Source organism: Phasianus colchicus, chromosome 3, assembly GCF_987193195.1.
Source record: "Phasianus colchicus chromosome 3, bPhaCol1.hap1.1, whole genome shotgun sequence".
Classification (NCBI taxonomy): domain Eukaryota; kingdom Metazoa; phylum Chordata; class Aves; order Galliformes; family Phasianidae; genus Phasianus; species Phasianus colchicus.
The window spans coordinates 78,882,638-78,904,336 of record NC_143438.1 but is presented as its reverse complement, the minus strand read 5'-3'; the positions used below and the strand labels follow the sequence as shown (position 1 = coordinate 78,904,336).

At 34.7% G+C, this 21,699-nt stretch overlaps 1 protein-coding gene across 4 annotated transcripts in view; it reads left to right on the top strand.

The window, feature by feature from the left end:
* The window catches only part of CSMD3 (CUB and Sushi multiple domains 3), a 549,229-nt gene extending 546,641 nt beyond the window's left edge, over nucleotides 1-2,588 (top strand). For all 4 annotated transcript variants that reach the window (XM_031591144.2, XM_031591143.2, XM_031591142.2 and 1 more), the window contains 2 exons: nucleotides 993-1,128; nucleotides 2,429-2,588. In XM_031591144.2, coding sequence (XP_031447004.1) covers nucleotides 993-1,128; nucleotides 2,429-2,588 — 296 coding nt within the window. The remainder of the gene's footprint in view (nucleotides 1-992; nucleotides 1,129-2,428) is intronic.
* The last annotated feature ends 19,111 nt before the right edge of the window (nucleotides 2,589-21,699 follow it).

Below are 21,699 nucleotides of genomic sequence, written 5' to 3'. Positions count from 1 at the left end.
ATCAACTCAAAGAAGCAGACAGGAAACACATTCAAATTATGGATAGATTTGCATCCACTGAACAGATTTTGTTAAATTTGTTTACCACTTCTTATTTCATGCAAAAGAACACACAAAAAATGTTTTGTCCTTAACAAAATACTTTTACTGTTCCTAATTTTCCTCACAATATGTAATTTTTCTATATTTTAGTGTATTGGTAATTTGTTGAATTCCTGTTTGTTTGCTTTGCTTTGTTAATTTCTAGATATTGCCTTACAACACCTAGGAAGTCAGAAAATATTAATGTATGCTATTCTTACAAGATCTAGTTCAAAGCTTAAAAACTAACTTTGAAGCTGCATTGGTATTCCCTTCTTCACATTAAAAAGTGTATATTTTGACTTTGTAGATGACCTAGTAATTTATGCGTTCCTCAACTATGCAGCAGATCTTGTTATTTTTTCATCCATATATGGCTTTAGCTCTCCATGATTTTTCCTGATTTTTTTTACTTCGTGTATCAATAGCAGCAGCTAATGAAATCAACATGAAGAATTTTCCTTTTGCCTCTTTGGGTGATTTTCCTGTAAATCATTTTTGTTTTGATACATGCAGTATTTATTCTTTCACATATATGCAAATATAATCAGTAATATAATCAATGTAACACATGGGTTATTTTATATTTGACGTCTTGTAATACAGTACATTAATGTATAGTAATAACATCAAAATCTTGACTGCCATACATAATTAAATAGTAAAATAATTAATATCTTATAGTATGTATATTGTTCTCCTAACATTTTGCATGTGTATATTACTTAGTATATGTTTTGCCAGACTACATTTACTTTCTAGGTGGTCTCAGCCTACAGCTGTATGTATGCAGGTGAACACATTATGATGATCCAATCACAAGATGTTACTTGAATTCTTAAGATTATGGAGTAATAGATATCAGGACTAACATCCGTATTTTACATTACCTGTTTTCTTATTCCTTTCAGGTCTTAACATGTCTGAAGGTTCAAATTCTTCTAATCAACCACATGGTACAAATAGTAGTTCAGTGGCAATTGCTATCCTTGTGCCTTTCTTTGCCCTCATATTTGCTGGTTTTGGCTTTTATCTTTATAAACAAAGGTAAATTACATATATATAGAATTTCTTTATTAATTTACTTTTTAGTTTGTATTGCTCTCAGTGTTTTTAATGTAAATAAAATTTGAGCAAAGTGACAAGATGTTTGCAAAATATGTATGTGTACATTTCTTCCTACTTCTGTTTAGGTCTGGCATGACTGAGGGACCTGGTTAAGGTTCATGCTTCTTAAATAACATTGATGCTATTAATTATTGACATATGGGAAACAATATTAGGAATATATTTTGTATGCACGTCCAGCAGACTTCCTGACTTTTGCTTTTACATGATAGAACTGTGAATAATATTTGAGTAATTTATTTTAATGCCTGTTCTGTTTATTGCTTGTGAGTATATGCAAGTATTATGGCAGTGAAAGGTTTTATTATGAAACTGTTTCTGCATCTAAAATTATTAGTTCTTATGTAGTTATGCAACCACCACAGCCTTCTCAGTTTCATTAGTCCAAACGTAAGTTTTGTTTATGCTATTGAGACCTGTTCCAATCCAGTCCAATCCAATTCTTTGGATTTACTTTTAACTAGACTTTTCCTATAGGTATAAAACATTTGATGACTAAGGAAAATTTCATCATTTTGACATTTTGTTGCCTACTAATTTTGAAAATGGTCATTTACTGTTAGCCTGACAATTATAATTGTAATGTACAATAAAGGGTGACATTAGTTTAAAACATGTACCATAATTTTCACATAGTACAATTTGCTTTTGAACTGCTTAAAAATGTGAAAGAATGCAGATACTCAAGTATATTTTATATATTTGATATTAAATGTATGCTATAATTACTTATCTTTAATACAACATACATTTTGTTTAACAATACATATGAAATATTTTCAAGGGATTAAACTTTGATGAGTAGATTTTTTAGTAAAAAAGTGCTTCAGATATAAATTGATTCTTAATAAATATCTTGAGTATCTGGAGAGAAAAAAGAAAATCTCAGTAATCTTTCCCTGGATTATTCCATGTTTACAAGATTCTGCTGTACTCTTAACTACATATTATATGATTATCCAAGTATAAGTACATATCTCTTCTAGGGCTGTTAGCTTACTTTTCAAATGAACACATTTTTAAATGAATCATAAATGTCTTACAGTTTGATTACTTGTACATTACAAGTTCTTAGGACAGATGTTATATTAAAAAAAAAAAAAAGTAATATTTTATATATATCAACCTTAATTGGGGGCTAAGTTGTGTTCAGATTTTTAAACCAGGCCATGTCAGCATGAAATACTGCAGTTATGAATACTCTGTCTTTCTTTAACAGGACTGCACCTAAAACACAATATACAGGATGCTCTGTACATGAAAATAATAATGGACAAGCTGCTTTTGAAAACCCCATGTATGACACAAATGCAAAGTCTGTGGAAGGGAAAGCGGTACGATTTGACCCCAACTTGAACACTGTTTGCACAATGGTATAATGTGGTAATGTTATGTCTTCAAAGTTTGAAAATCAAAACACAACACAGTGCACACATAGTTCACTGATTTAGGGAAAAAAAAAAAAAAAAAAAAAAAAAGAAGCACACTTTTCAGGATACAGTTGGTCACCTTTTCCTGAGGATGATAGACAATAATGGGTAATTGTTATTTTGTTTTGATTTTGTTTTTCATAACCTGGATCAAAAATTTTCTTCGCGTTTACCACGGAGAGTTTTACAAAAAAATCTGCTGCACTCCATGAGTGCTAACTCACAGTTTATTTGCTTTTTTAAAAAAGGAGGTTATTCTAAAACATAAAATGTATTTGCATATATTGGAGGAGCATCCATTATCAGTACTTCTGTGCTTTATAAAAATTATAATAAAGGGAATGGGTTAAAAAAAAAAAAAAAGATATAGATAGAAAATAAGAGCTATACTTACAGGAGACAATAGGTCACTGACGTCTTTCTAACAGTGATATGCTACATCTTTTTAATGAGTTTGTAACTTTTTTTTTTTTTTTTTCATTTATTCATTCCATTTAGTATTTTCTTTCTTTCAGAACAATTTTTTAACTCCAGAAGGTAGTATTTAGAAATGAGCAAGAACAACTTACTCTTTTCACATCACAGAAGCAAAACAAAACTGTCAGCTTTTTAATTAATGAATTTCTTTTTGTGCATCACATCTTCCTTTTCATATTTCAAGTCAAGCTCATTTTTTTTTGTTTCCACAAAAAGCACTACAAATGGTAAGAGTGCAAAATTGTTTCTACATTACTTTCGTCGATCATACAATTAGACACAATTTTCAGTCAAGAAGCTAGGATGAATTGAGCATTGTCATGTGCTATGTTCTTTGCTGTTGACCATTCAAAAATCAGTGACCATTTTATTATAGTTTCCGTGTCAAAACATAATTTAATGATGTTTCCAGTTAAAAAGTGTAGTTAACAGTAACATTAGGAATCAAATTCATATGTCAAAATTGTAAGAGTCCATTTTTAATCCATACTAGTTATATCAGACTGCATCACATCAATTTACTCCTTCAGCATTTTGTCAAAATGCATGCGTAGAGCATGGTAAAAACCCATTGAAGTTTATGGGAAGATCCTAACAGACTTCTGCAAACTTTGGCTCAAACCTATGAGGCAAGAGGCAATTATAATTTGGAAATACTGTGTTTTCTTATCTATTTTATCTCCATGTTTTATGAAAACAAATCCTTATAGTTAATGATTTAAAATTGAATATATTACCATAGTGTAATGAAAATAAAATTATTTTATATATATACACATATATATAAAGCCATGATTTTATTAGGAACAATCCATTCACTTTAGGGACAATTCAGACTCTACAGCACTCAAATACAAGTTTTAGACATTCCAGAACCATTTCAAGGAAATGTAGTTTTTAATTTTAAAGTTATTTCATTAAAAAATTATTCAGTGGCAACTCAATAATTTATTTGATGTAAGTCATTGTCTTCCCCTTATAGCATGACTCACAAATGCTGTGTTAGCCAGTGTGAACTATCTGTTATTGTTCCTTTCAGACATTAATAATTCTGTGAAAATCTAAACTTTTTATTACCGTAATAGAGAGTGCCTACCAAAAATCATTGTACCCAGGATTGCTGCTTGGATTTCTATAATGTTTGATGAACTTCTTATATACCATTTTACAACATTTTGTTTTCAATATTCATACAACTCTGTCAAACTGTATTCTACTAAAAGGATGCTGTTTTATATTTTATACCATTGGTTGTTATTTATTCTTGTTTATTCAAATGACTGCAATAACTATGATTCATTCATTAACGTTAAGGTTAATACATTTGAGATCGTTTAAAATGTTTCTTCTGCAACTGGCTACTCCTCTTATATTAATGCATACACTTTTGTAAAGAAGTATATTTTTATGAAAAAAAAAAAGGATTTGTAAAAGTACGATGTAAATTTTCAGTGCAATGTAAACAAAATAAAAATGGACAATTGCTTTTTTTAACCATGTTTCTTTTTTGGAAGATGAACTTGAAACTTATGTCACGTGTGAAGACCAATTTTTTTTTTTTTTTTTTTTCAAGTCTTAAAAGCTTTTAAATTCATTTTCTCTTAGTTGTCATGTGAATTTTAGGTGAAATGGCAAGACATAGATTACAGTAACAGGTATCTATATGCATTGTATATGATCTTTTCTGGCATCAAAATGCAGTGATATGTCTTATTGAACTGGAGGGGAAGGATCTTAATTATTTTACTATAAATTTAATAGCTTTTTATACAGTCAATGGGAAGTAAAATGACCTGTCAGCCAAGTCATTCAAGTTGCTGAATTTAGTTAAAAGACAGCCTTTATTTTCCAGGTATTAGAAGTATATGCTATATCTCAATGCACTGGAATGAAAAATTATAAAATAATAACCATATTTTTCCAGTGTTAGTAAAATATGGGGAGTTTAAAATCTTGGATATCACAGTAAAAATAGAGTAGCAGATCTGTATTCCAGTATATAGATTCAGCTGTATGTTCCAGTTCTTACCTAGCTATTACAGTATTTAAGTAAGACATACATCCCTCGTGCAGGATGCATACTTTGGTTACTTTGTGTAGTAAAACAAGTAGAAATAACTCAAGAAAATAATTTTAATTATGATTTTACAGCATCATAGAATCACAGAATTGCAGGGGTTGGAATTAGGGTGTTCATATATATATATATTTATATTCTCTGAGTGATGAAACTATGGCAACATAGTATTCTGATTTGCACTGTCAGGAGAAAGTGTATTAGCAGTTCTGAAAATTAGCTTTTGGAGTGTTAATATGCTCATCATTTTGTGAAAAATTGAATTGTTGATGTTGACATATTGCCTAGAAATTATTCAAGTATCAATTGAATATCTGTCAGTACTCCATAATTTGCTGCATGGGAAATCAGTAGGATTAGGCTGATTACATCAAAATACTTGTTGGTCTGAAGCATACCTAGAAAACAATGATAGAAAGTGCAGTAGCTACGAAACAGACATTAACCAACAAGTAACTTCCACCAGAGAAGGTGCACGTTTATCTTAGGAACTTAAACCAAATTAACAAGTGTCTAGAATATTATGCTCTAACTGCATGGTCACATATCTCAGAATATACATAATGTTTACTGAACTGATCTTTGATCCTAATTACGTAGTACTAAGAGTATAATAATAATTAAGGCCTAAGATAAAAGATGCTGTGTAAAACCAGATTAATTATATAGACATCTTCTCTTCCAATACTTAAAAGGCAGGAGATCTAACAATATCTGAACAATAATACTCCAGTAGTGATCTTTGTGAACCATTCTGCTTGGTATTTTATCATATTCAGCAGAGATAGCTGTTTATTCAATGAAGTGCTTTAATTCAGAAGGAGAAACTTAGAAATAAAAAATAAAGACAAACTGCTCAAATTATGAAGAGTAGATTCTGCTCTAAGAGGGACATAACTCAGAAAGTGTACTGACATTTCTTTCCTGGTTTGCAAAGTTTCTTTATCCATAAAGAAGTTCTGAAGATAGATTACTAGTGAAAGGAAATCAATGTGAACAGCTTCTCTTTTTTTAATGGCATGCTAAAAACTATAATTTACATGCTTTTTGATAGCATTCTGGATTTTTTTTTATTTATTTATTAAATTAGAATGAATGTGTTTTATTCCATAAATCAACATTGAAGCACAAAAGTATTTTTAGCCATATTTAATTTATATTTCTCATTTATTTGCAAATTATATTTTTAAATGACAAATCATCCTAGTGAAGTTCTTTAATTATCTTCCATGAGGAATTAAAGAATTATGTAGAACATACCAGATATTCTAAATAAAGTCATGAAAATTGCACAATATTTATTTAGAATGGAAATAATTAATCTTAGAGTGACTAGCAAAAAGAATATTTTAAAAAGTTCTCATTGCACTTACTGTTGCTATTTTTTCATTGCCTATATGTTGCCAAAGATGAGGCAGCATTATGAAAATGTATTAAAGACTGATCAAGTAAAATAACGTAGCTGAGTTTTCCCCCTTTTTAGTACTCTATCCAAATGTTGAAACTATGCTGTCATGACAGAGACTGTCTCTAACCATATCTAAAAAAGGCCAGTTGCACAATGCCAGTTTTGTCTGTGATAAAATTAATGACTTCAGTGAAAAGAAAAAAAAAAAAATTTAGGCATGGAATAAAAAACTTTACTGTAAATGAAAAAAATATTTATATATATTTGCCTACATGTTTAAAGAAGAGCAAAGGAAAAACTCAGAAAAGGCAACTTTCCCCATGACAGCTATGGGCTCTGGGCTCCATTTACAGCACACTGACAAAAGCAATTAAGAATGCTAATATTTGATAGCTACAGAACCAGTTAAGACAGACACCTCAGTCACTCTTAAGCATGTGATCTGTGCTTATAGTCTGAGCTAAATATTTGCAGGCTTTGGAGTCCGAATTAATAGTCTGCACTAGTTTCAGCTGAAATAGAGTTAATTTTATTTATGTCTTACTCACTAGCAGAGCAGTAGAAACCAGGGCAGAGTACACTCAGAAGATACTGTGCTCTATAAAAATACTCTATAGTATACATTCTATATGAAGTATAACAAATATTAAACTATATAAACATTTTGAAGCATAATAAATATTAAACTATATAAACATTTGTTCCCATGCAAAAATCAAACATACATAAAATTAAGCTAATGGTTGTAATGTTCCCCTAGTTCTTAATGGAATAGGTATGTTTGGCTTTCCAGACTGCAAGTGCACATGTTGCCAGCTTATGTTGAATCTTTCATCAATCAACACTCTCAAATCCTTCTCCTCAGGTCTGCTCTTAAGCAGTTCCATATATACAGTAGCATAGATAATAGCTAGTAACAGTACTGTATGCAATATGATACGTATATTACATTGAAGTATATACAAGGACTGCTCTGAAAATAATGCCTCCTATTTTATTATGTTGGCCCACAATATCAGAGGTAGATGTTAGTTGTATGACAGTAGAGGTTAAGCTTTCCCACCAATATTCCTTTACATTTTGTTGTCGTGTGACCAGTGACAGCAGAGGGGTACTCCGACAGAACGGAGTCTAACATGAAAGCATGTATGAAGCAAAAGTGTGGAATTACCCCATTAAAAAAAACAACAAACAAACAAAAAAACCACTCTCATTCACATTCATTATTGGTTGCTGAATGTGTGCCAAATGATGGATGTGAGCACAGTGAGGCGGTGGGTGCTGCGCTTCAGCAGTGGCAACAATGACAGCAGACTCTTCTGGTGTAAATTTTTACAGGTGCAACATGCAGGCTCTTGCTCATTGCTGGTGAAAATGCATAGCTAATGGTAATGACTAATTTGAAAAAATAGTGTTCTGCAAATGAGAATTTTCTTTATCTAATAGAGTTATTGTACTCCTTGTATCCATTGTAGTTTCCAAGGAAATAAATAGGAGGCATTACTTCTGGAGAGACTTATGTATATATTAATTTATCTATATGGTAAACTCAATTTTACAAAAAGAATGGATTATCACAAAACATTTATTGCTTAAACTTGCAATGTATTTACCACACATTGAGCCATAATTGCAGAAAGAGCCATTTTGCAGATAACTGATAAGTGAAAATGTTTCCTGTAATAAGGGTATTGAATACCTGTAGTAATGTACTATTCTTAGTGTTAAAAGATTCAAAACATGAAGTATGACTTTTAAGTATGTTTGAAGAATAAGCTGTAGTTGTTTTTATTACACTGAGAAGACTGAATCAGTTTTAAGGATAAAGAGATTATAAAAATCAGTATAAAATTATGGCACCCTTTTTTCTTTCTTTCTTTCTTTTTTTTTTTTTTTTTAAAGCAGCATTAGAAAATACAATACTAACTTTCCTCCATTATGTAATAACTAGAGGTGAATAAAATGTAAACCTTTAAGCTGTTTGTGCAGGAATTCATCAGTGTTAAAGACTGAAAACTAAATCTGTGATCTCAAACACTGTTCAAAGAAATTTTACAGATACACCATAAACTACAGAGAAAGATACTGTATCAAATATCAAAACATTAATAGGTTCCTGTAGTGAACTTAGTCATTAGTACCTTCATATCTTAAAAGACCTTTTTAACACATTTCAGCCCAGTTACACAGTTCCACAGTTCTGTGTTTCATTCCTTCCTTTTCTATTCCTTCATTCTCAAAAAATAAAATTATTTCAACTATCTTTAAGACACATTGCTATTTTGACAGAGGAACAAATTGTCAGGAAAAAAATAAAAATTTATCTCTGCCAGTCAATAGTTCATTAAGCAGACAAAGCTGCATAACTCTTGGTAGATGCAGATGCAGAATCACTATCTTTACTAAAATTTAAATGTAAAATTAATTGTTTTTTGTTTTAGTCCACTTTTTTTCAACTTCAAGTTAAGACTGTTCTAGACTTCCGCAATAACTAAAAGCTACAGTTATCACAACTAGGAATATGATTGTGGGGAAGGAAAAGGGTTCCAACAGACCTAAGTAGTTCTTTCACAGAATCACAGAATCACAGAATGGCCAGGCTTGGAAGGGACCTCAAGGATCACGAATCTCCATCCCCCCTGCCACATGCAGGGCCACCAACCTCCCCATTTAGTACTAGACCAGGCTGCCCAGGACCCCATCCAATCTGGCCTTGAATACCTCTAGAGACAGAGCAAATTTAATGATCTCATTAAAAATCTTAATTAAAAATATTATGTGATCACAGGATTATATGATATAGAGTAATTCAGGTTGGAAGATACCTCAGAAGGTTTCTATTCTAGCCTCCTGCACTAAGCCCATATTGCTTAGGGTTTTATCCAACAGAGCCTTTAAAATCATAGGAATGGAAACTACATAGCTTTCCTGGACAACCCCTTTCGCTGTCTGGCTGTCCTTATCATGAACACATTTCTCAAGTGTATTGCTGGAGTATCTCCCTTATCAATTTTTGTTGGTTCCATGTGTGTGTCCTCTACTGCTGCAAAGATTTTTTCTGTCTTCTTGAGACCTCTGTTTGCAATTTTGAGCATCACAGTATAAGAAAGATCTAAGACTGTCAGAAGGTGTCCAAAGGAGTGCTAAAAAACCGTCTACATGAGAAAACACATGAGGAATGCTGAGGTCCCCAGCTTTGTTCTCCTCCCCTTTCTCCCTCAGCCCATTTTTAAAGTACCAAAACAAAAGGGGCAAGAATGGTTCCCCCTCCTCCACCAGCTCCCCAGGAATTGTAGTTGGCTCCAGTCTAGTATTAGTTGAGACACCATACACCAGACAAACCAAGAGGGTGACATTGGTGATACTCACTGATTGATCCTCAGGTATTGTTTAGGGCTTACCTAGGAGTGACCGAGGTGTCTCTCCAGGCATTGTTTGAGCTTGTCCTTTACATGCTCAGGTTTGTCTCTTGCAACATCATTAAGTTCCATTTGACTAGTACTATACGTATACTCCTACATTGCTTTGAAAACATATAAGTGAGTTTAAGTGGCTATTTGAGTCTTAGATTGATTGTACTCCAAATCAGATAGTCTTAGCCCATCAAAGAACAGCTGAAAAGGCATATACTGTGGAACACTAATGGTGCCACAGTAACCAAGTTTTTGTACTTTGAATAAGTCTTTGTAACTTCTGTCACCTACCCCTTTCCTCTGAAAATGCAAAGAATTGAGCAGGAAAAACAGCGAACAACAGTGTTGTCATTTTTTCAATTTCTCTTACCAAAATAACCGTATGTAACACTTACGGCTCTGAAATAAAAGAAATGGATTACTGACTTTTTGTATAATTAGGTCTTTAGTCTTTCATTTCGAAGTGTCCAGTTAAAGTAATAAATCCATTCAGGTTTATCTCATTTCTATGTTTGTTTTTTGTTTGTTTGTTTGTTTTTAAATATTTCTTATTTTTTCTATTATTATTGCTGCATTTGTTTAAATAGTTTTGGTTGTGATGGGACCTTTCTATGCAAATCAATGTTAAAGTCTGGGTGGGTAGTTTATTTTCTGAGCAAAGCACATAAATTCATACAGAATAGCTATGAGAACACCATGATGCTAGGATGTCTACATTTTATTTTAACCCAGCAGGCAGCTAAGCACCACACAGCTGCTCTTTCACCCCCATCATCTTGTCCAACCCTTGTGCTTCAATGACAGTCATCTACAGTGCATTGCCCAGGATCACATACAGAAGTGTTTTGAATATATCCAGAGATGGAGACTCCACAACCTCACTGGGCAGCTTGATCCAGTACTCAGTCACACTCACAGTACAGAAGTTTTTTTCTCATGTGCAGATGGAACTTTCTTTGTTTCAGTTTAATCCCACTGCTTCTTGTCCTATTGTCAGACACCACAGAAAATGGCCTGGCCTCATCCTGTTAATACCCTCCCTGAACATATTTGCACAAAAAATCACCTCTCAATCTTCTCCAGGTTAAATAGGCCCAGCACTTTCATTCTTTCCTCACAGGAGCTCATCTCTGCGGGCACAAATCTTCTTTGTGGCCCTTCACTTGACATGCTCTAGGAGCTCCCTGGCTTTCTTATTTCAGGGAGCCCAAAACTACACACAGTATTCCAGATGTGTCCTCAGCAGGGCAGAGTAGAGATGGGGGATCACCTCTATCGACCTGCTGGCAACAGTCTTCTTACTGTAGCCCAGGATATCATTGATGTTCTTGGCAACAAGAGCACACCGCTGGCTCATGGGCAACCCACTGTTCATCAGGACTCTCTGATCATTCTCTGCAGGGCTGCTTTCCAGTAGTCAGCACCCAGTCTACATCGGTGCATAAGACTATTCCTCCCCAGATGCAGTACCCTGCGCTTGTCCTTGTTGAACTTCATGATGTTATTTTCTGCCCCTCTTAAAGGAATAAAGGAATACACAAAAGAAGCTATCCAAACTTCTCGTGCACCCCAGCATCCTCACTGTCAGGGTAATGTGAGTCACTGAAAAGTACTTGACTCTGTTTAGCATTACTCAGTAATAACTAAAACGTCAGTATGTTATCAACATTATTGCCATCTTAAATCTAAAACACAGTGCCATGCCATCTACTAAGATGAAAATTAACTCCCAGCTGAAACCAGAATAGGCACTACTTGAAGGTTTCAGAAAGAAAGCTTTTAGCATAGTAATTTTTGCGTATTCTTATCTTTATTATTAAATGAAGAAGCATATCTATCAACTCTAACTGTTCTTACCCATAACTGCTTCTGGGGCCCCAGGATCTCTGCTCATGATGAGAAATGTGGTTGCTGTTTTTTCTTTTACTGAAAGAAGATTAAGTATGCTTCTATTAGGTATACCGACAAGTGCAAGCTTTATTCTAATATATTCCTTGATTGTTCTAAAAAAAAAATTTCTAAAGAAAACACTTTACCTTGCAGCAAAATGGCCAGTAATTATTCTGCATTTATTTTGTGTACTAATGTGCCAAGCTTTTGAAAACTTGTTATTCTCTTCTGACACATAATGAATGTATCAATAATAGCCTTACTACTTACTAAAGACTTACCTTGAAACACACATTTGTAAGCTAAAGAGTTTATTAGCAATTAAATAAAGCAAGATACTTCTAAAAGAATTTAGCACTTAGCAAAATAGCTAATTAAATTTAGAACAGCAAATAAGTGAAAAAGAATTTTAAAAGGATGAATATCAATGTCAAAACATTCAGATAATTTTTATCCCATTATAGCAATAAAAGCTAAGTGGCTGCTCAGTTTTTTAAGAAATAGGAACATAATCATCCTGGAACAGTGTTACGCAGAAAAAATGAAATACAACATTTTTACTGAAAGTTTCTAATCAACTTTTAAGGAGGGTTGATGAGGAATTAGTATAAAGTCCGTATAGATTATATGATGATATATATATCAACCACGAGAATTGTAATGCAGATGAATTAAAAACATTCCTTCATAAAGATCTATATTCAAAACTCTAAAAATTATTTCATCAGAATTATCATTAATCCACTTCTGTAGCCTCAGTTAACTTTTGATGAAATGTTTCATAGAATATTTGTAGAACTGGAATTTGTCACCCCACGCTAGATTTTGTTATATTCAGAGAACTAAAGATATTGTACTAAAGTGTCTCATTTATAAATTAACAGGAATACATGGATTAGTTACTAAAAAATACTTGATTCAAATTGTGAATAAATTTACAAGGTTTGATAAATTTCTTGCAGTTTCACTCTTCTCCTACATTCTGCTAAACTCATTATCTATGAGTTGTCATTGTTTTCTTTCATTTCATAGAACTCCTATGAAATTACAATTACAAAAAAAAAAAAAAAAAATCTGTCCATGAAGATAAATAATTTGATTCTTACACTATGCCAATATTATGTTCAGATCCTTCTGAAGTAGACTCTGAATATACATTAAATAAAACTTTTGTTAATGAGAATAGATTATTTGGAATTTCCACAAATGTACAATGTTAGTCTTTATCAAGGTCTTTAAGAAAGTAAACAATAACTGCAAACCTATCAGAAGAAAAGAAAATTAAAAAATAGAAAGCACAAGACAGAACTTTTCATGGATAATTGCAAATCAGATACTTTGTATTTTTGTCAGTTTGGCAGTTTGGAAAAAAAAAAAAAAAAAGGATTGTTATAAATCAGCATTTTAATGCAAATTTCATGATGTATGGCTGAGATATTACTGCTTTGTGCAGAAAGATACACAAACTGTAAAAAGAATCACTACATTTTTGATATTCTAAATTCTTAATTCAGTAGACAATAAGAGGGAAACTGATAAATTAAGCACATGTGCACACAGACATGAAGATCTGATTCTATGACTGTGTCAACTGAAACAAGAAAGAACCTTCAGTCTCTAAGGAATGGCCCTTAGAGATTTAGCACAGGTATTGCCTTGATAAGTGTTGGCCTGAATTTATCATCAATACAATACAAAGGGGAAACAAGACTAACACTCAAGACTAACATACATATTATGGGATATTTGAGGAAGCTAGAAGGACTGTGAAAACTTATTGTTGAATGTTCAGGTGAAAAGCCAAGAAAGGGCAAAGGAATGACTCAGGTGAACAGGGAGAAAGAAGCATGGTGGAATGGTGTCTTTCTCCAATTTGATTTATAGGAGGGAGAGGAGGTTCTTTTAATATCTGTATACCCAGCATGAGATTAAGAAACAACGGTTCAAATGCTGGTCCGACCAGTTTATTACAGATCTTTATTAGGGAGATGAGGAAGGGGAGGACGGACACTGTTATGAATTAGGGTAATGGGGAAGGGAAGAAGGGAGATAGAAAAGATAGGAAAGAAGAAGCAAGGAGTCTTGTTAGGAAACAAGAAGGAGATAGTCACCACCATGGATCCAGCGTGCTTCGTAGTTCAGTCCTTGATCTTCAGTAGTGGTGGGTCATCAGGCAGTGTTGTTCTGTTTACGATGATGACAGCTATTTAGTCACAGGCCAGATTTTCCGCCAGTAAACACTCCTGAGCACTCTCTTCCAGAGGAAGCAGCTCTGGAGGAAAGTGCTTTCAAATGTCCACAAAGTGATGTCGATTGTCATATGGTAACACCCATCACTTGCTTCCTCAACAAATCAATCAGAGTCTTATCACAAGAAATACCTCAGGAAGCAAGCTTTGAGCCAAAAAACAAAGAAGGATTCTCACAAATGGGAATGGTGGATATAAGGGACCACCACATGAGCAGGCAGCCAGTTACAGTGCTTATCTGACTACAGCCTGCATCTGATTCATGTAGTCTAGCTTATCCTTTTATTATATCCTGAACTATTGATTTCTGTGCAATCTCATTCTCTGTTGTATATTTGTCTGGCACTATATGTTATTAAGTGAAAAAGAAACAGAGAATCATAAAGGGTTATAACTCTTTGTGGCAGCAACTGGAGAACCCTGTATATGTTTATCTTCCCCAGGGTATTTAATCCTGAATGTTTGCATGCATGCATCATTCACCAGCAAACCTCAAGTTAGACTAGCTAACAAGAAGAACTGTGACTGGAAAGGAGGTCTGGGGTCTAAGCATGGGCATGGGGGGTCTGGGCATGGACTTTATGCAGATTTGGGGTCTGTAGTAACATTCAAGGAATCAGTGACCGCAAATATGCAACATCAACATGAGGTGAATGTGCAAGTGTGTGGGTCTGATTGTTAGTGAACATCAGGATAGAATTGCCTGTAAATATAGGTAGACCTTCAAGAATAGTCTGGGCATGGGTTGTGATCAAGGGGAGAGGAAGAACAGGAAGGGACTGTTGTGTTATGAGTGCTGTTCAGAGAATCATAGAATTTTCTTAATTGGAAGTGACCTACAGGAATCATAGAATCATAATAGAATCATCACAGAATGGCCTGGGTTGAAAAGGACCACAATGATCATCTAGTTTCAACCTCCCTGTCATGTGCAAGGTCACAAACTGCTAGACCAAGTCGCCCAGAGCCACATCCAGCCTGGTCTTGAATGCCTCCAGGGATGGGGCATCCACAGCCTCCCTGGGCAACCTATTCCAGTATGTCACCACTCCCTGAGTGAAAATTTCTCCCTAATATCTAACCTAAATCTCCTATCTTAATTTAAAACAATTCCCCATTGTCCTATCACTATCAAACCATGTAAACAGTCAGAAGTTTCTCCTCCTGTTAGTATGCTCCCCTCAAGTACTGGAAAGCCACAATGAGGTCTCTCCAGAGCCTTCTCTTCTCCAAGCCAAACAAGCCCAGTTTCTTTAACCTTTCCTCATAGGAGAGGTGCTCCAGCCCTCTAATCATCTTGTGGCCCTCCTCTGGACCTAAGAGCTCCATGTCCTTCCTGTACTGGGGGCCCCAGGCCTGGATGCAGTACTCTTGTGGGACCTCACAAGAGCTGAGTAGAGGGGGACAAACACCTCCCTCTCCCTGTTGGCCACCCCTTTTTTAATGCAGCCCAGAACACAGTTGGCCTTCTGGACTGCAAGCTCACACTGCTGGCTCATGTTCAGCTTCTCGTCCACCAGGACCCCCAAGTCCTTTTCTGCCACTGCCTTGGAGAGCCTGTACCATTACCTTACCTGATCATCCTTTGGTGAATAATCTTTTCCTAATACCTAACCAGACTCTCCCCTGATGCAGCTTCAAGCCATTCCCTCATGTCCAATCGCCATTCACCAGAGAGAAGAGCCCAGCTGTTGGTGGTATTTGCAAAGCTAATATTAATGCCAATAATCTATGGTAGTTTGCTTTGTGTCATATGTATGTGAGAGTGTGTGTGCATATGTCTGTTTTTATGTGTGCCATATGTGCATGCACCTCTGAAACATGGGTTTTGTCTCATCACCAGCCAAAACAACAAATGGGAACAGCAGCAGCAGCAGCCAAGGCAGTAGGAGAAAGAGACACCCTGGCTTAAGGAGCTGCACTTGGCTAATTATCAGTAGCTACAGAGGAGGAGTCCTATGACTTGGAGTGCACTGAGTTTAGTGGATTCCATAATATCCTTAGCAAAAGCCAAACATGCCTTCATAGGATTTGCAAATGCTACAAATTACTGCATAGTTGACAAACTGGGTAGAAATTATGTGAAAACATTAGAAATAAATGAAAGGACAAGACTATTTCAACATTTAATTTTATCTGTTTATATTTTATAGCAGAATTTGTCTTTTACTTAGAAGAAGAAAATAAAAAAAATTTAAAACATGGAAGCACTAAACTCACGTAAAAGATAAAAAGGAAAGAAAAACTGCATTCTAATTCTGGAAACTCTGACTATTCTGAAAATGGATGAAGAGGTCAAAATATTTTGTATTAGAAAAGGACTAGAATATGTATTTTTATTACTATATTTTTCAATAGAGACCACGCAAGAATTTTGTTCTGTATTCAGGTTAACATACACTCAGGAAAGTTGCCTTTAATTATATCTTGGATTCTTTTGTTACTTGTGATAGAGTTTCTTCAGTTCATAGCAGTAACGTCCCATTTCTTTCCTTCCATATACATTTCATCATGCTGGCAGTAAATAACTCTCTCAAAATAGGTTCTAGGAGCCACTGTAGCAAACACAATACTATTTCTCTCCCTAGACAATAGATATTGAATATAAAAAGCTCTTATATGAAAAAGCATGAAGAATGCTACAAAGCTTGGAAAGAAAAAAATTAGCCCTTGAGCTGGCTGAAAATAAAGAAAAAAAAAGTCTATACAGAATACAAAACAATAAAACTAAAAGCTTTAGGGTGATGACATCCTCTGAAAGTACCATTTCATCCCTACACCAACTCACTTTATCTTTTCTCTTTATCTCAATCATAACTCTAATGTTTTGCTAACTCTTAGAAAAGACCCAACTGTTGCCTAAATGAAGCCTGTCTTGCAGCCCATTTCTCTTCTGCTGCAGAAAGGATATTGCAGCAGACTTGCATGCAGCTCTCTCTTAGTGGAAAGTCTAGCCCACAGCATTCATCAACTCTCAAGTGAAAGCATTTCAGGAGAACATTCAGAAGGGAGAAACAGAAAGGCAGAGAAATGAAGAGAGGAAGAGAGAGACAAAGGAAGCAGAAAAGGGAAAGCTCTTCCTAGGTGCCATATTTGGAAGAGAAGCAAAGTAGTCCATAATGAGCATTCAGTACTAGGAGCTCTCACCAGTGCAGCAGGTGGCAGCTGTAAAGAGGTTGAAGATGATGATGTTTTGCTTTTGTGTGCTTTATTCCTAGTATTATAGACTTCCCATAAGGAGCATCACTACCCTATTATATTAAGTATATTATTCAGAAATAAATCTCTCTTTGGCTGTTAAATTCCTGTTCACAATATCATTAGATAATATTTTTTCAAGTACTTGAATGACTACCACCTATTCAGTTGAGAATTATTCTTTTCTTTCTTCAGTATAAACCAAAGTTTGCTAAACATGACCTGGAAAGGAAGCGAAGCCAGGAAACAAGAGTCAGTTCTGAGACTAATGATACATGCTGTTTTTTTTTTTTTTTTTTTTTTTCCTCCCTTCCTTCCTTACCATTTTGTGGGGCCAGGCAGGGGGTGTGGGGTGCAGGGGCCTACTGCCCCCCGTCACAGGCATAAATCGATCTAGTTAACTCCGTGACAACACTTCAGTCCAAACACAGCCAAGCCTGAAAATTTGCATATAGCCATGCATGACAATGAGAAAAGGAGACATACCATGAGCAAGTACACTGATAAAGAGAAAATGGAAAGTACTCTCTAAATAACTAAAAAAAAAGGAAAGGTCGCAGCATTACAGATAGTAGACTACTAACATTAATAGTCAAGGCACAAAATTCCCTTTAAAAAATTACAATAAGAGAGAGCTGCATACATGTGACAGGTAGCGAAGAATGCACTGTGCATAGGGGACTTTCCTATGGCTCTGATATTTATCATCAGATCTATAGTAAATGGAGCTCTAGTCTTTCTTTTTCTCCTAACCCAACTCCAAGCCCAACCCAAAGTGTTGAGGCTTGAGGCCCCATTTCTACGATTTGTGCTGCATGTATTCCAGAACATTACTTTTTCATTTTGTTTTTTTTTTTTTTTAAAAGACATTCTACATGCAATGCATCTTTTTTTTTTCTGTCAAGATAGTTCACATCATTAAACGTTTATATTACTGTGTTTCCATTTTTGAAATCCATGAACCTGAAGAGGCAGATGGCTAAATGGTTTGCAGATGGTTGAGAATGATAAATAGTTGTGACAAGGCTAGTAATAGTATTTTTGTTCACTGTATTAGTGCATCTGTTTCTGCCTAAGAAGAAACCTGAACTATTAACAACATAATATTTTCCCCTACTTTTTGCTGTATTATTTCATAGTTTTGTTTACAACATAATTTAAGTTTACCTGTATGAAGGGCCATTTTTTTAATACACTGTGTAGTTCTACAGCTATTAGCCATGTCTTGGATGACACCTGCCATTTTGTATGTGTACATTATTGAAACCTTTTTTAGAAACATTTACAGGTTTTTCAATGCCCTTGAGTTTATAGTGTATGAGTAAAAAAAAGAAATCCATATGGCCTTGCAGATGTAAGTATTCTGCAAAACTAATAGAAGTACTTGTATTTGATTTATCTCTGGAATTGATATGTCAGTTACAAAACTGGGAATGACAATCCATAAGCTGAAAGGTGTATTATGCAATTATATTTTTTAAAGTGTATTTATTGGTCATTTTCCCTTTTTTTAATAGATTGAAAATTGAGAAAAAAAAATAGGAGCCCACAAAATCAAAAGTGATTGAGGCAGGGGACTCTGGAAGTCATGTGATCCAACCTCTGCTCCAGCGGGGACACACAGAGTTCCCAGTGTTGTGTTCAAGTAAAAAATCTGTCAGAAAATAAATTCCCACTCTTTCCAACTTGTCCTCAGGCATCAGAGGGGCTGATGGCGGATGGAATTAGATTCTGAGTGATGCCAAATTTGGTACTATAAATACAGTCAGATTCTAATGGGCAGTCACAAGCTAACATGTCACCCTCAAGGATTTTGGTTGCATGTAGTGAGAAATCTTGTGGCTGGATTAATGGATAGTGCTGTTTATTGAAGTAACAGATTACAAATTTTTCTAGATTCATGGTGATAAATACACTGTCTGCAGAGCATGTTTAAACACCATGAACTTGAATAATAAAGCTGACCACATGGTTAAGCAATGGAATAATTCTTTAAAGATGTCTAAGTTTCCTGGGGAAGCTCTCAGTATAACCAAAAGTGTGAATTTTATCCAATAGACACCCTTATGGTGGAGGAAGAGAGGATCAGCCTGTCAAATACTCCCAGAAGTCAGTAACGCCCTCTCAACATATGGTATTATCCCCAGAATTCTTCCTTTCTTAAGCCATTTTTATACTGCTTTCTTACTTTCAGGTGAAACATAAGTGACTCTAGTAAAACATGTTTTTGTTGCAGTTGGTGCAACAAAACTGTTGACTTGGTATAACAATTACACTGTTTATCGGTTCCATAGTACCACCAAGTTTTCATCCCCACACAGTTATCACAGAGACTGGTCATGATGTTTAATACTCTGCTGCACATTCCATGCTGCATCTCTTAGAGATTTTTGTTTCATTAACTCATTTATTTTTTTTATTTCCATGTGCTTCTTTTAAAAAATAAATTTCTTGTTAAAGACTGAAAGGATCTAGTTACACTATTTATTTATTTATTTATTTATTTATTTTTTACCTTAACAGTAACGTTTCCCTAATTTCCTACCCATTGCTAGGCTTAGTAGTTTTGTAAGTTGCGTTGACTCAGATGACTGTGCTTTTTAAAGGACATATGATCAGACTGGAACTTGCCTTGGCAATTTGGTTAATTCCTTAGTTCATGCATTATTAAAGAGGGAATCAAGCATTACCGATAACCATTATGTCTGCCTCCTAGGTTTAGCTTCTCTGTTCACCATTCTCTTCAGCATCCTGTACATTGAGTGCTGCAATGTTAATCATTACTTGTCAAATTTGCCTCAAGCTTTTGCATTTGTATATCTTGTGGTCGAATTTACATTACAAACCACAAAGTAAATACCAGTGGCTTTCAGCTGTTGACTTATACTGGCCTGTAATTTCTCTTGATAAATAAATGCTTAGCAGGATGTTGCTGACAAAAAAAAAAAACAAAAACAAAAAACAAAACAAAACAGAAAAAAAAACAAAGAAAACAACCTTTTGGAGCAGACAAGCTCAAGTCAGTTGTTTGCAGCTGTTCCTGTAATCACTACAAAAGAAACTAACATCAAATATTTATTAGTTGTATTATTCCAAACAAACAAACAAACAAAACTAATTAATAAAAACCAAGTTAAAGGATGAAATATCATAGGTAATTTGAACACCGAAAAAAAATTGAAGAATTTTCTGAAACTCACAACTAAAATAGATTGCCATATTTCAGGATCATCATAAGGAATAAAGGAACTAAAATATAGAGCATGAAACTAATTTTGTTGAAAATGTTGTGCTCCAGAATTCTTCTCTTTTGTAAATCTCTACTGCTTGCCTTCTCTAGTCTTGTTTCTCATAAAATTCTAAATCTTAAAAACCTTGAAAAACTGAGGAATAAGCTTTGTCCATGCTGATCTCCTCTCAATTATTATTGTGCTTTGTTCTTTTGTCACAGAGTTAACTAGATCGATCTACGCCCGTGACAGGGGCAGTAGACCCCTGCCCCACTTCTCCCTTCCCCCCCTCCCCCCCGGCCCCTCCTCAAAGTGGGAAGGGAAAGAGAAAAGGAATAGGGAGATGGAAACTGGGCTCAAGGAAGGAAAAAACAGCAAAAACAATCTGTGGAGGAAAACTTACTTTACTAACTATGATATTGGAATGCAAGATAACCCAATATAATACAATCTAATTGAAATTGAGACTAATCAATCAAATAACATAGGAGAGAGAGAGAGTTCCTGAGACCGAGTCAAACCTGAAAAGCTTGGTATAGTTAGGAAAACACCTGCCAGCACCCACTGCAAGGCACTAAGAGACCACCCAACCAGGAAGGGCCAGATCCCATGACTTCTGCGGTGTACAGGGACAGGTACCTGGAATTGGAGCATTAACACTTTAACTCCCAGTGCACTACATGATGTTATGATGTGGAATACCGAAAACAAAAATCACAAAACCATGACATTTTTCTAGAGTTTCAAACAGTATTAAGGAGTTATGAAAACAAACAAAGAAAAACCAGTTGACAGATATTTGGAGAAATTCTAAAAAAGTACCAGATAATAATTTTTTTTTAGTTGTATTTGAAGCTTACTCATTTGAAAGGACACAGAGTGGCAGAGGCAGAAATGTTTATAGTTATGTTTCTAGTTCAGTTAGGCAGAGTGTAATGAGCAGTAGCTCTTGTATTGATAAAGATTTAAAAAAAGAAAAAGAGATTTTAAAATTAATCTCTGTATATGGTCAGCTGAATCTTTGGCTTTTCTGCAGCAATATGTCCATCCTAATATGGTAGAGAGATGCAATTAAGAGAGATGGATTAACGTTCATGCAGAAACTACTGTTGGATAGT